Genomic DNA, 14,406 nt, shown 5'->3' on the forward strand with positions numbered 1-14,406 from the left:
GACTCAGTTTGTTGTCGTAAAGGAACAAAGAAACCAGAAATATTCACATTTAAGAAGCTGAAATCAGAGAATTTTGACTTTTTTTTCTTAAAAAAACTACTCAAACCGATTTAGTTTAGTTTAGTGCATTTATTTCGGTCTTGTAAAAACAAGTACAATAGACAAATATAAAAGTATAGCTACAAAACACAACAAAAACACAACAAAGCAATACAATGCACTTTGACCGAAAAGGTGTAGGCTGAAGCATCAGCTTATTTTGCCTATACCCTTCTTAAATTAACATTTTCCGTAAGATTATTAGATTATCAAAATAGTTGACGATTAATTCAATAATTTATTATTGTTTAATTAATTGATTAATAACTTTTGGGAAAAGCTTTACGTGACGAGGCAAAAATATTAGTCGTAAAAAAAAAGAGAAACTAACACAACTAGTGCAGCCAGAAACGAAAGTAAGAGCTCAACTCAGTGTCCTGCCCTGAATTGCCCAATCCCTTCTTCTCTATTTGAGTTTGCTGTGTAATGGGTAATCAGTCATCAAATAAAAGCAGCTTCCTACAGGTCGATACAGACACTCTTGTTGTGTCGAGTTGTGTCGCTCACAGACAGAAACTCTGCTCACACACACAGAGTCTCAGTCATGAATATCAAGTCTTCACTGTGGCTGCTGCTCTTCGTCTGCGTCCAGGAGGGTGAGCTTTGCAACTCTTATGTGGCATTTGCTGTGCGATTATGTCACATTTATATGAAAGTACTAAGTGTGTGTGTGTGTGTGTGTGTGTGTGTGCAGAGATTCATGTTTATCACAGGCCTATCTGTTGTTTGTGCTCTAGTGACGCTGCAAGAGGACGACTATAATTATGATGACACATACGGGGACTATGACGAGGATCTGCAGCCTCTGAACTGTTCGACTGAAGAGACCATCCAGGGAGGTTATGTCACCTACTCACAGGTAAAAATGACATTATAATATGGATTTTTGGTTTTTGTTTCGCTTTTCTCTGATCTATCATTTTAAACTAAATATTGTTTTCATTGAGAAATTAATTTAAAAATCAGAAATGGTTGACTTAACTTAAAACAACTACGTCCAGCTCATTTGGAATGAATTTTTTTCATGTCATTTTAACAATCCTGAACGTTTGTATGGACTTCAAATGTTGTGCCATGCATAAATTTAGTTTCAGAGTGAAAACGATTCAGAATCAGATTCAGAATTACATTATTGGTCCCTGTAGGGAAGTTCTTTTGACATAAAGCTCTTGAATAGACAATAAAAAAAAAGAAAATGTAATATACAGAAGAGTTAGAGGGAACGAAGATAGATAACTACTGTTTTCCTATATAAAATGAAATAAAATAATTCACAGATATACATGTAATTCAAATTAGGTATACACACTATACTACAGTGTTTAAGTTTAAGAGATTAATAAAAGTTATGGTATTTAATCTTCAACTACAGGGGCAAAAAGAGAGAAAATAATGTCAGAAACATGCATTAAAAAATGTACAATATGAAAACAGTACCATCCAATTTTTAATATTATAATATAATATATATAATATATATCATGCACCTTTTATATATATCATTAAAATGATACAACTCATAAAACTCAGGTTACAAGAATAAGTGCAGGAACTGAAAAAATAATGTGGTATCCAAAAAGAAAGAAAAACAGGATGAAATCATAGTGTGAGTCACGCAAATTAAACTGAGTTAGGAAGGAAACTTTTTAAGTTCCTGCTTGAAAAGGAAACTTCACGGTCGGGGAAAACGAAACTTATCGTGCCATCTTTTACTGGAAGTTTTCACGTTCCTTAATTCAACTCCTGAAGTGACACACACACATGTTTCTGCCACAGGGGGGGCTGGAGGGCAGCGTGCTGACCTTCCACTGCGGCCCGGGGAAATACCCGTCCCCCGCCAGCGACAGGGTCTGTGGTTCTGACGGGGAGTGGTCGCCCATGAGATCAACCAGCGGCAGACTGGTGTCACATGCCACATGCAAAGGTAGATGATGATGATGATTGAGTTGAGTTGACTTGACTTGACTTTATTTATCCCATAGAGCAATTCTGTTTCTACAGCTGACCACCGCACCACAGTCACATACACACATAAGAGTAAAGTACTTGCTTTTAAAGGTACTTAAGTATCCAAAAGTACATGCTTTTAAATTTACTTTAAGTAAAAGTAAGAGAATGAATTACTATAATTTTTTCTAAATGAATTTAAGGACCTTTTAAAGGGATAGTTCACCCAAAATTGAAATTGCACTCACTATCTACTCAACCTCATGTCGACTAAGGGCTGGGAGAAGTTTCCTCCGTGGCTTCTCTGAGTTACAGGGGGTCTCGGCGTAGCAGTGCATGTCCATATAACAGTTGCAAATGGATACCTGCTTGAAAGAAGTAAAAAAAAGTGTCTAAAAACAAGCTACTTTTTAATGTGATGAGTCTTATTTTAAGTATAATGAGATTAGTTTTGACTAGAAATGAGACATTTTGACTAGAAATAGGACAAATATTCTTGTTAAGATTTTGAGTTTTTGCAGTGTACACAGTACAAAAAATAGAATTGGAGACCACTGAATCGGTGTTGATGTCAAATTTAAAGCAGAAGTAAGTGGTCCGGTCGTTTTCGCTAATGCTGCGTTCCAGGCAGGCTTTTGAAATCGTAAATTACAGCTTCAAGTCACAACTTACGACTTTGTAGCGTTTCAGGCAACCCACTCGTGTTTTTCCGACCTGTTTTACCGGTGAAAGTCACTATAACAGCCACTCGTAACTTCCGACCCGTGAAGTCGTACCAGATCGAACTGGTACGAGTTCACGGTCGGAAAAATACGAGTTTCCTTGAACGCACCATAACAGTCCTCGTCGCTACGTCGCCACATTCACGGCGTTCCTTGGCTGCACACACAGCCCTGCATGCCGTTCTCTCTCCTCATTGGATAAAAACTGTAGGATACGATAAATGTTTTCTCCTCGGCTCAGAGCAGAGCAGAGGGACTGACAGACCCGTGTTTCAGACCAAACACTCTATGTAAGTGATTGCTGTCGGAAGATATAACTATTTAAGACTTATATTAACACAAATATATCACTTACTTCTGCTTTAAGCTGGGAGTCAAACAAACTGCTATTTTGTTTGTTTTCTTGTTACTATGTTTCATCATCTTTAATATTTTGAAATAGAGTATAATATTGGTGTTGAAGTAAGCCAATGTAAGTATAACAACAGAGAGGGGCAGGTACTATAAATTTTTTTCATCCTGCTCCTTTTCATTCATGGTGACAATTAAATGTGTACATTATGTAAATATGTGCAACCCTGTGAAGAATGTATACCATGAATGGAATAAATCAAAATGAAATGAAATGAAATGAAAGTACCCAGGTATTTATAAGATTCAATGATGATGCATTCAGTGTCATATGTACACAAGATGACTCTCTGAGGTTTTTCTCTCAAAGCAGAACTCTGGTTTTTCGCCTCATCCTTCCTCTTTATCCCCTCCTCCTCCCTCTCAGACGTCTTGTGTCCGGCTCAGCTGCAGCTGGATCACGGCGAGTTCTGGCCCCGGGATCAGTGGCTCGGCGTCGGGAAGAATCAGACCTTCTCCTGCTTGGAGGGGTTCACCCTGTACGGGTCGGCCGAGAGGACCTGCACCGCGTCCGGGGCCTGGACAGGAACCGCTCCCGTCTGCGACAACCACGGTGAGGACTGAAGAGGAGGATTACAATTTATAGAACCACATTAAAGGGATAGTACAACATTTTGGCAAATTGGCCCATTGCCATAATCGCACCAGGTTGGTACGAGGCGCCACGCGGCGGTGACCTGCAGGAATCGAACATCTAAGGTTGACACACAGAGACCTTAGTGAAACTACTGCATCATTTTAAAGGGGTAGATCAACATTTTGGCAAATTGGCCCATTGCCATAATCGCTATAGTCATAGCAGTAGGTTCGTTATCTTTAATTGTCGGTGCAAGCTATTTTTAGAACGGCGGAGCAGAGCCGCGAGTAAATGCAGAGACTGTTTGCTGAAAAACTGCCCCTGAAGGCAACGTGCATCAGCGGTTTTGCATGAATTTACCTCTAAAACAACTCTGTCTGGTAACGTTCTGTTATTATCTCATAGCGTGGTGAATGTGCAGGTCACAACTCGTCCACCAGAGCGTTTTGGAGTTTTTGGATTTTGTATTTGATGAGTTTGATGAGGGAAACCAAGAAATCCCATGAGCCTCCGTAGCGTAGCTCTGAGCAGCTCACGGCTCTGCTCCACCGTTCTAAAAATAGCTTGCACCGACAATTAAAGGTAACGAACCTACTGCTATGACTATAGCGATTATGGCAATGGGCCAATTTGCCAAAATGTTGAACTATCCCTTTAAATATACATAGTATTTTGGCTGAATTATGAGATATGGGTTGATGTTACATCAGAGAAGTAGGAGAGACCGTCCACTTACATGAGGCCCTGAGGGATTATGTGCTGACTAAGCTCACACTTACGAAGCTTTACATTGTATAAGGAGCTTTTCATGAACACAGAACAGAGCTTTCAATGTTACACTCTGACAAAAAAAAATTAAAAATAGGTCACCACTTTGACCACTTAATGCATTTACATGATTCAGTGTTTAGATGTGTTTTTAAAAGGCCTTTAAACGATGTAGCTACTATATGATCAGCACTAACATTAATGTCATTTTAAAACCATTCGTTCATTTCATTTCTCTTAAAGGGATACTTAACCCAAAATCGATAATTCACCAATCATCTACTCACCAACATGCCAAGGAAGGGTTTGGAGAACTTTCAGTCATCAAAACGCTTTAGGAGTTCCAGGGGGGGTCCAGCTGGCAACGGATTTTCATATAATGGCGGTGGACAGAGTTCACTTTTGAGTTGTCGAAAAACACACTATGAAACATCCAGATACCTCCATACTGCTCGTCCGTACTGACCCAAGTGTCCTGAAGCCGCCACATGGAAAAGTTGTTGGGAAAAAATGAATTTGATCTCTGTTTTTGGCCTCGTTGTAACAGTAGCTCCCAGTGGCTCTGTTGATGTTTGTACACATGCGAGAGATTTGCATCATACATCCAATGGTTTACGAGAACGAACATGCCGCGGCTTCAGGACACTTGGTTCAGTACAGACGAGCAGTATGGAGGTATCTGGATGTTTCATAGTGTGTGTTTTGGACGATTCAAAAGTGAACTCTATCCGCCGCCATTATATGAAAATCCGTTGCCAGCCGGACCCCCCCGGAACTCCTAAAGCGTTTTGATGACACAGAAAGTTCTCCAAACCCTTCCTTGGCATGACGGTGAGTAGGAAATTGGTGAATTATTGATTTTGGGTGAAATAATGAATGGTTTTAAAATGACATTAATGTTTGTGCTGAACATACAGAACGTCGTTTAAAGGCCTTTTACTGTATAAACACATCCAAACACTGAATCATGTTAGAGTAGATGATTGGTGAATTATCGATTTTGGGTGAAGTATCCCTTTAAAAGTCCATTTATATCCAGTTCACTGTTTTTCATCTGTGTTTAAATGCAGCTGAAGACTGTAAAGACCCCGGGGTCCCCCCAGGGGCCCAGAGAACCGGCCGCTTCCACGCCGGGGAGAAGGTGGCGTATCGGTGTCAGACCGGTCTCACTCTGCTCGGCTCGGCTGAGAGGGTTTGCCTGGAGAACAGGGAGTGGAGCGGCTCAGCGCCGCGGTGTCAAGGTGTTTTACATTTACCTGTTTTTACCAACCAACAGTGATTTAACACTATGTGATCAAACAGTCATACATGTTGTCCTTGTGTTTCACTACAGGCCCGAATATCTACGACTCCCCCAGCGTTGTGGCCGAGGCCATGGCAGGGTCGCTCGCAGGGGTCATGGACGTGGTGTCACCGGACGCCAAAAAGAAAGGTGAGTACGATTAAATGAGTTGATGTGCATGCAGATAAAGCTGGTTAAAGGACAATTCCGGGCAAATTCAACTCGGGGCTGTATTTTCCTAACATTTTAGGTCTAAAAGAAGGAATCTGAAGATTTTCAGTTTAATTTGCTCCTGTTTTGCGGTAGTTGTGTCTGTCCCCACATCGCCATGGCAGCGATGAATGGGAGCGGATGCAAGTTCCGCTGCTTAGGCTGTTTACATAAACATGTGTCATAAACACAGGAATATCAACTCTTGACTTGCTTGAAGTGTACATTTTTTTCCACAGACAGCGTCAGGTGGCTACTCAAACATGCGGCGAGAAGTTTTTATTACTTGAAGCAAGTAAAGAGTTGATATTCCTGTGTTTATGACACAAACGGGAGCTTCCGACTGCAAGTGAATACACCGAGCACGGCAACTTGGGTCTCGCGTGAGACTCTGCGAGACTTTGAATTAGATCTAGTTTTACAAACATGTCGGCTTGCTTGAAGTAAATAAACTTCTCGGTGCATGTTTGAGTAGCCATCTGACGCTGTCTGTAGAAAAAAAATTGCGGCTTTGAGGGATGTAAACAGCCTAAACAGCGGAACTTGCATCCGCTCCCATTCATCGCTGCCGTGGCGATGCAGGGACAGACACAACTACCGCAAAACAGGAGCAATTAAACAGAAAATCTTCAGATTCCTTCTTTTAGACCTAAAATGATAGGAACATACACCCCCGAGTTGAATTTGCCCGGAATTGTCCTTTAACAAATATTCACAATATAACGATATGTACTCTTTGTGTGTTTTAGAGAGGAAGAAGTCCTTTGGCCGAACTTTCCATGTGGAAGAAGGCAGCCGTATGCACGTCTACATTTTACTGGACGCATCGGGAAGCATCTCAAAGCAGGACTTTGAGTTAGCGAGGAAGGCCACCGTCGCTCTCATCAGAAAGGTTTTGTGCTACATGAGCTCAGTTTTATTTGACTTTGACAAGTTGGTGAACCCCACACCCCCCCTCCTATAACACGTCTGCCTCGCTCTACTTCCAGCTGGACAGCTACGAAGTGCTGCTGAACTTCCACGTGTTGTCATTTGCCAGCGACTATAAAGACATCGTAGACATCACAGACAATGATTCAAGCGGCAGCACAGGGGATGTCATAGACCTACTGATGTTGTTCAAATACGAAAGTATGACTCTTGCTTGTTTCTCATTTAAAACCTGAACTGTGATGCATCAGCCTGTTGAGTGGACTGTTTCATCATTAAAGTACAACTGCCCGTCCAAAAAACAATAGTCACACACTCTAATATTTCGTTGCACCTCCTTTAGCATTGATTACGACACGCATTTGCTGTGGCATCGTTTCAATAAGCTTCTGCAATGTCACAACATTTATTTCCGTCCAAAGTTGAATAAATTTTTCAAAGATGCTCATTGGGGTTAAGATATGAACTCTATAATGCGTTGGACAGTTCTTAACCCAATTTTAGTAGTTTCAGCAATCTCCTCTGAGGTTTTATTTGCTTGATGCCAATAATTTGATCCTTCTGAAACAGATAAACATCTTCTCCACGACCACAGGATGTGTCTTCTAACATGGTTGTTTAAGAAATGAGACTGCATCAGTTAGGGTTAAGTAAGTTGTTGCCAGCTGAAACATCATCATCCATGCAGTAATTATCCAATGGGAGGCTCTTACCTATTTGCTTAGTTAAATCCAAGTGGTGACTTTTTTTTTTGGACGGGCAGTGTAAGTTTCACTCACTCACTCACTCACTAACTCACTCACTCTGTCCTTTGTGTTGTGTTCAGGCCACGGGAACGGCACGGGCACCAACATGTACGCTGCGATAGAGCGCGTCAATGTGTTGATCAGCTGGTTCAAGGAGAGGGACCATTTCAACGAGACTCAGAACATCATCGTCTTACAAACAGACGGTAAAGACGAGCGGCGCCTTTCTTGTCTAAGAAAACAAGCGACATTTCAAGTCAACAAGACCTTAAAGGGATAGTTCAACATTTTGGCAAATTGGCCCGTTGCCATAATCCCTATAGTCATAGCAGAGCTACGCTACGGAGGCTCATGGGATTTCTTGGTTTCCCTCATCAAATACACAATCCAACAACTCCAAAACGCTCTGGTGGACAAGTTGTGACCTGCACACTCACCACGCTATGAGATAATAACAGAACGTTATGAGACGGGAATTGTTTTAGAGGTAAATACAGAGACTGTTTGCCGAAAAACGGCCCCGACAGGAACGCTCATCAGCGGTTTTGCATGAATTTACCTCTAAAAATAACTCTGTCTCATAACGTTCTGTTATTATCTCATAGCGTGGTGAATGTGCAGGTCACAACTTGTCCACCAGAGCGTTTTGGAGTTGTTGGATTGTGTATTTGATGAGTTTGATGAGGGAAACCAAGAAATCCCATTAGCCTCCGTACAGTAACGTAGCTCTGAGCAGCTCACGGCTCTGCTCCGCCACTCTAAAAATAACTTGCACCGACAAATAAAGGTAACTAACCTACTGCTATGACTATAGGGATTATGGCAATGGGCCAATTTGCCAAAATGTTGAACTATCCCTTTAATGACTCTGTTCTACAGATCTTTCATTGAGTCTGTTATTTCCTTTTCTATTATCTGCTAGTATGGCAACCTTGACACTAAATAGGGAATTCCCTACATGGCATCATGAAGGTTGCAAGTAAGATTGTGGGGACTCAAATCGTTAAACTGAATTGCTTATTTAAAAAGCAAGTACTGAGGAAAGCTAGGAGTATTATTTATCTGTTATTATTTTTAATTATTTGTTTGGACGGTACCCATCCTGTTAGCTCTTGAGTATGTTTGATTACCATTCATTCATCCCCACCTCCATCAGGGTATGTTGCCCAAGTTGGGACAAATAAACTATACCTGATGCTTGATACTTGCCTCCTGTCTCTCCAAAACAAATGTTAATATCTCTTTCTGGACTTTATTCTGTTTTTCAGGTTACTCAAACATTGGCCGCAATCCTGGGGAAGCTGTGGCCCACATCCGCGAACTGCTGGGCTACAGCGCCAGATCGCAAGATCACACTGATGAGTCAAACCTAGGTAGCACGCAAACAAAACACACGACTGAACAACAGAAACACAATATATGTACAGTATATGTGTGTATATATATAGTCATTCCTTATATGTACATGGCGATGTGCTTTCAGATATCTATGTGTTTGGTGTTGGGAGCAAAGTGAAAAGAGAGCAGCTGAACTCCTTAGCCTCAAAGAAACGTGGCGAGGAGCATGTCTTTGTTCTGGAAAACTACGAAGACCTCGGAGAAGTGTTCAACAGCATCATCAGTAAGTGAGAAAAATGATCTAGACTCTAGGATACAAACCCTTCATCGCTTGCTGAGCTGAGGGGTTCTGTGATTGGCAGAAAAATTAAGATGTGAGACAAACAAACCAAAAAAGACGATAACCCTTTAACTTACAGGCTGTTAATTACGTGATAATGTCAAGAAATAGCCAAGAAATAAGAATTAATTGCGTAGTAATGTCGTGAAATAGCCTAGAAATAACGGTCAATGTCATAGTAATGTCATGTTTTTCATAAAGGCAAAAGATTACACGTGTAGGCCAGAATTTTTCTCCAACAAGTCCTTTGCAATTGACCATTATTTCTTTCTTCAATTAATCGTTATATCTTGGCCATATTTCTGGACATTACTATGAAATTGACCGTTATTTTTGCATTATGACGCAATTAATTGTTATTTCTTGGCTATTTCTTGACATTATCACGTGATTAACGTCCTGTACCAAAAAGACTCCTTGTATAAGTTAATTATAAATATGCATTTGCTGAAATCAAACGTGCTGTGTGATGCAGGTGACAAGAGTGTGACGATGTGTGGAGTAGCTCAGGAGTACCTCGGCGAAAAAGAACAGGAAGGGGTATACAGTAAGCCCTGGCACGTCGACCTGACGGCGGTAAGAGCTTCTTCTCTCACACATTCAGTCGTTTCGTTTGCTCCTCTCTGTTTCACACTCAGAGTCTGTGTTGTTTCTTTACAGGCTCAATGGGGACTTAAGAAATACTGCTCTGGATCCATCGTGGCTCCGAACTGGGTGCTGACGGCTGCTCACTGCTTTGCCAAAGTGGGCACAGAAAAAATCTCTTACGAGGTGGCTATACAACACGGTCAGTGTCAATATGGGAAAATAATGCGATGACTGAATTTTTTTGCTTTGATTTTCAATGTATTTAAAGATTATTTCATTAATAAAAAGAAAAAAGAAAAAAGGTAACCCTTTTATTTACAGGCTATTAATCACGTGATAATGTCAAGAAATAACGTTAAACGTTAAAGTAATTGCTTCATAATGTCTAGAAATAACGGTCAATTTCATAGTAATGTCATGTTTTTCATAAAGGCAAAAGATTATACATGCTTGTTTTGTTGAGAAATATAGCCAAGAAATAACGATCGATTGCATAGATATAGCCCAGAAATAATTGATTGTAAATTGACAATTGCAAGGACTTGGTGGAGAAAAATTCTGGCCTTTCCCAAAAAAATTACTATGAAATTGACTGTTATTTCTAGGCTATTTCTAAACATTGTTACGCAAATAATTGTTATTTCTTGGCTATTTCTAGACATTATGACATAATTAATTGTTATTTCTTGACTATTTCTAGACATTATGACGTAATTAACGGCCTGTAAATTAAAGGGTTACAAAAAAAAACATATTAAAAAGCAGATTACAATGTAGAAGATGATGGTTGTGGTTGTAGATCAGGTTTTAAACTAGTCAGTAAGTCGTTTCTCTGGTTTCCACCCAGGTGGAGGCACGGTGAAGTCCAGCAACGTGACCTTGCACCCCAGGTACAACACCAATGCACTGCGTCACAGGAACGTGTCCGAGTTCTACGACTACGACGTCGCTCTGGTGAAGGTGAACACGAGCATCCCGCTTTCCTGGAAGGCCAGGTAAGAGCCCAGAGGAGAGAGGGCTTGTATTTCAGTTCAGTTCAGTTGGATTTATTGTCACTTCCATGAAAACTTTGTTATACATGGGAGCGAAAAGCCATAAGTTATAAATGAGACACATTGAGGACAATTAGGGATTTCACGATTGTAGATTTTCTTGGTACGATTATTGTCAGAGAAATAATCACCATTATCATGATTATTTCGATTATTAGCTATATTACATCATTTTACAACACTATGAATGTGTAAAATCAAATATATAATATTTATAATTGCATCACTAATTATAGTGTCACGATTAATTGTGAAAACAAGTAATTGTGACATCCCTAAGGACAAGACAATAATTCTAAAAGACAGCAGCAATTTCTATAAATAAAATAAATAAAGACAGATAAAATAAAGTGACAAAAACCAGTGTTTCTCAACCTTTTCCTGGCACTGGACCTCCTACATAGTTTTTAGCTCATCATTTGAAAACAACACAGGGAAGGTTGAATTTGTAGTGACAGTTTAATTTAAATTTAAATTAAAATTTACATAGACAGTTTAAATAGACAAACGAGACTGAAAATTAAAAATCAAAATGTGGCTTGTTGTATCACCGCTGACACGTCTTTTCTTGCATTCAAAAAGAGTTTATTACAAGAAAGAACAATGTCACAAAAAAAAGCCAAATCGTGGAGAATATCTGGTGCCAATATGAGATCTCTCTCCTGTTCAGCCCAAAGTACTGTCCTAACCTCCATAATCCCACCTTTTCCAAACAGAAGGATGTACAGTACTCGGATGGTCTATAAACTAAGACAACATCTAACCTATAGAATTTACCCTCTGGCATTTAACCTCTTGACCAGGCAGTAAACCCTTAGGCTAATCGTAAACATGGGTGGATCAAAGACAGAAAACAAAGGTTTCACAGAGTACAACATTCTCAAACAAAATAAAAGGATAATATACTCCAGACTTCTTATTAAAATATGATAAATTCCCCATCTAAACATAGGAGATTTAGAAAAAATAATGGCTCTGGTCACTATTTTAGTAAAATGATAAATAATGTCTGTAAAAGGTCACTCAATAAAATATTTTATCATTTTAAGTACCTTTTGCAATTCCAGCAAGTGCCACTAGAGGTCCGAGTTACCCTTTGTTGAGAAACACTGACCTAGACAACCAATATATTTAGTGTCCTTGTTGAGCACGCGTGTGTGTTATTTAGTTTTTCAGCTTGATTTTTTATTTCAGTTTAGTTTTAGTTAGTTTAACAAGTGATAAAGCTGTTTTTGTTTTGTTTTTATTTTTGAGGAATTGATTAGTTTTAATGTAGTCTTTTAGTTTTTCAGGTATTAGGAGAAATCCTCTGTCTGAAGATGATCTTCCAAATTCAGTTTAGTTTCAGTTAGTTGTAGTGCATTTTTATTTTTATTTCAGTTTACAAAATTATTTTTTCACTGCTAGTTTCAGTTTTAGCCTTAGTTAACTATAATAGCCCTGGTGTGTGTGTCCCATATCCTACAGACCCATCTGTTTGCCGTGCACCGTACCGGCCAGCCGAGCCCTGAAGAAGATCAACTCCACCTGTCAGCAGCACAGTATGTGACCTTAGATCTTTATGTTACAAGAATGCAGAATTAATAATATTTAGTATCTTAAAAGTGTTGAATAAAACCTGTCAGTAAAACGAGTGTGTGCACACAGGGGAGGAGCTGCTGCCGTATGAGGAGACGGCTGCTTTTTTCATCCATAAGAAAACAGAACGGAGCAAAACACACTTTCACTTAAAGAGTCAGGTGAGAGCTGTGATTCAGGCTGCTTTCATGTTTACAGTACACATATGTAGTGGAAATATATATATATATATATATATAATACTTGTTATGTCTGCAGAGGCCGGCCTGCGTGGAAAAGGCCAGGGTAACTCTGAAGACGCCAAACAATGTGACTTTGGACGAGTATGTAACAGACCGATTCCTGTGCTCCGGAGGAACCAAAACACATAAAGATACAGTCACCTGCAAAGGTCTGGACTCTGCCCTGAGTTTGTGATCAGTAAAATACTACAAGATTCAAGTTTACAGTAACATGCAACCTCTTTTTTTGTTTTTTGTTTTTTGGATAGGTGACTCCGGTGGATCGATGTTTCTGCAGAAAAGAAACCGCTACTTTCAGGTCAGCAAAGTTCCTCCTCATTTCATGAACGCACGCTCATACACAGCACAGCAGCGTCACTCAAAACACTCATATAAGGCAAGCAACAGAAAAAGGGTTTAGGGGTTTACAGTTAAAGGGATAGTTCACCCAAAATTCAAATTTCACTCATTATCGACTCACCCTCATGTCGACTAAGGGCTGGGAGAAGTTTCAGAGTCCTCTGTGCCTTCTTGGAGTCTCGCGCGCCAGATTTGGACGGACTAGGAAGAGCAGTGCTGGGAGTTTTCTTTACAAACAAGCTTAAAATATAGACTTATTAAATTTTTTTCGGAACAATTTCTGCTGCACGGAGCCCCGCTGTAACTCAGAGAAGCCACGGAGGACTCTGAAACTTCTCCCAGCCCTTAGTCGACATGAGGGTGAGTAGATTATGAGTGAAATTTGAATTTTGGGTGAACTATCCCTTTAAAGGTCTAACGCTGAGGAGATTTCACGAAGTCGGGGACTGATCAGGATTAAGATCTGGTTCTGTTTCGGTGTGCATCTCGGTGAGGAAACCACCTGTAGGTAATGGTAATAGGGATCGACCAATTATCTGCATGGTTTTGTCCCACTCATCCACAGGTGGCAGTGGTAAGCTGGGGCACTATAGACATGTGTGACAACAAAATGAAGAAGAAGAAGGAGGCGCCGCCGGACGCACGAGACTTCCACATCGACCTCTTCAAGATCCTGCCGTGGCTGAAGAAGCACCTGGGCGAGCAGATCCAGTTCCTGCCTGAGATCAAGTGAGAGGATCCACACTCAGGTCGACCAAACCACAATGACACAACAGAGCCTGTGTGGACTGATCGATCAACTACTATATTGTTATTATTGTTAATATTATTTCTTACGACATATGGGAATAATCACAACTACCGGTAGTACTCTTCTCTATCTATCTGTTCACTTTGGGGGAGACCAGACATAGAATGTTTTCTGATCATGCCAGTTAACATGTAGTTTTTCACAATAGGTGTTGCATTGTTTGGAGACAGCCTGTAGCTTTCCAGTAGCTAGTAGAAAGGCTATCTTGGACTCAAATGGAAGCTTATGAATTAAGGAAGTTTTCTATATACATGTTAGGCATAGATATTCTCCATAAAGTGCTGAAAAATAATAATTTTCATGAGAATTTGTCAGGCGAACAGTACTTTTTTTTGTCTTTTTTGGGATGTTGAGGGTGATATCTTAAAATTGAATTGCAACAAACCCCAGAATCTTTTTTTCATGCCTCCCCCTATGTGTCAAGAT

General features: G+C 40.1%; 1 protein-coding gene across 1 annotated transcript; it reads left to right on the forward strand.

Moving 5' to 3' along the window:
- The first annotated feature begins 572 nt into the window (after positions 1–572).
- On the forward strand, positions 573–14,121 carry LOC146975689 (complement C2). The gene is made up of 19 exons (XM_085794905.1): positions 573–695; positions 837–958; positions 1,876–2,023; positions 3,547–3,732; positions 5,595–5,765; positions 5,858–5,956; positions 6,766–6,908; positions 7,006–7,147; positions 7,773–7,898; positions 8,961–9,065; positions 9,176–9,313; positions 9,846–9,946; positions 10,031–10,157; positions 10,806–10,953; positions 12,478–12,551; positions 12,658–12,749; positions 12,847–12,979; positions 13,079–13,128; positions 13,735–14,121. The coding sequence occupies exons 1-19, from the start codon at positions 644–646 to the stop codon at positions 13,900–13,902; spliced, it is 2,325 nt and encodes a 774-aa protein (XP_085651031.1). The 5' UTR covers positions 573–643; the 3' UTR covers positions 13,903–14,121.
- The last annotated feature ends 285 nt before the right edge of the window (positions 14,122–14,406 follow it).

This window comes from Trachurus japonicus, chromosome 13 (genome assembly GCF_045865225.1).
Source record: "Trachurus japonicus isolate A0001 chromosome 13, Traja_1.0".
NCBI lineage: Eukaryota > Metazoa > Chordata > Actinopteri > Carangiformes > Carangidae > Trachurus > Trachurus japonicus.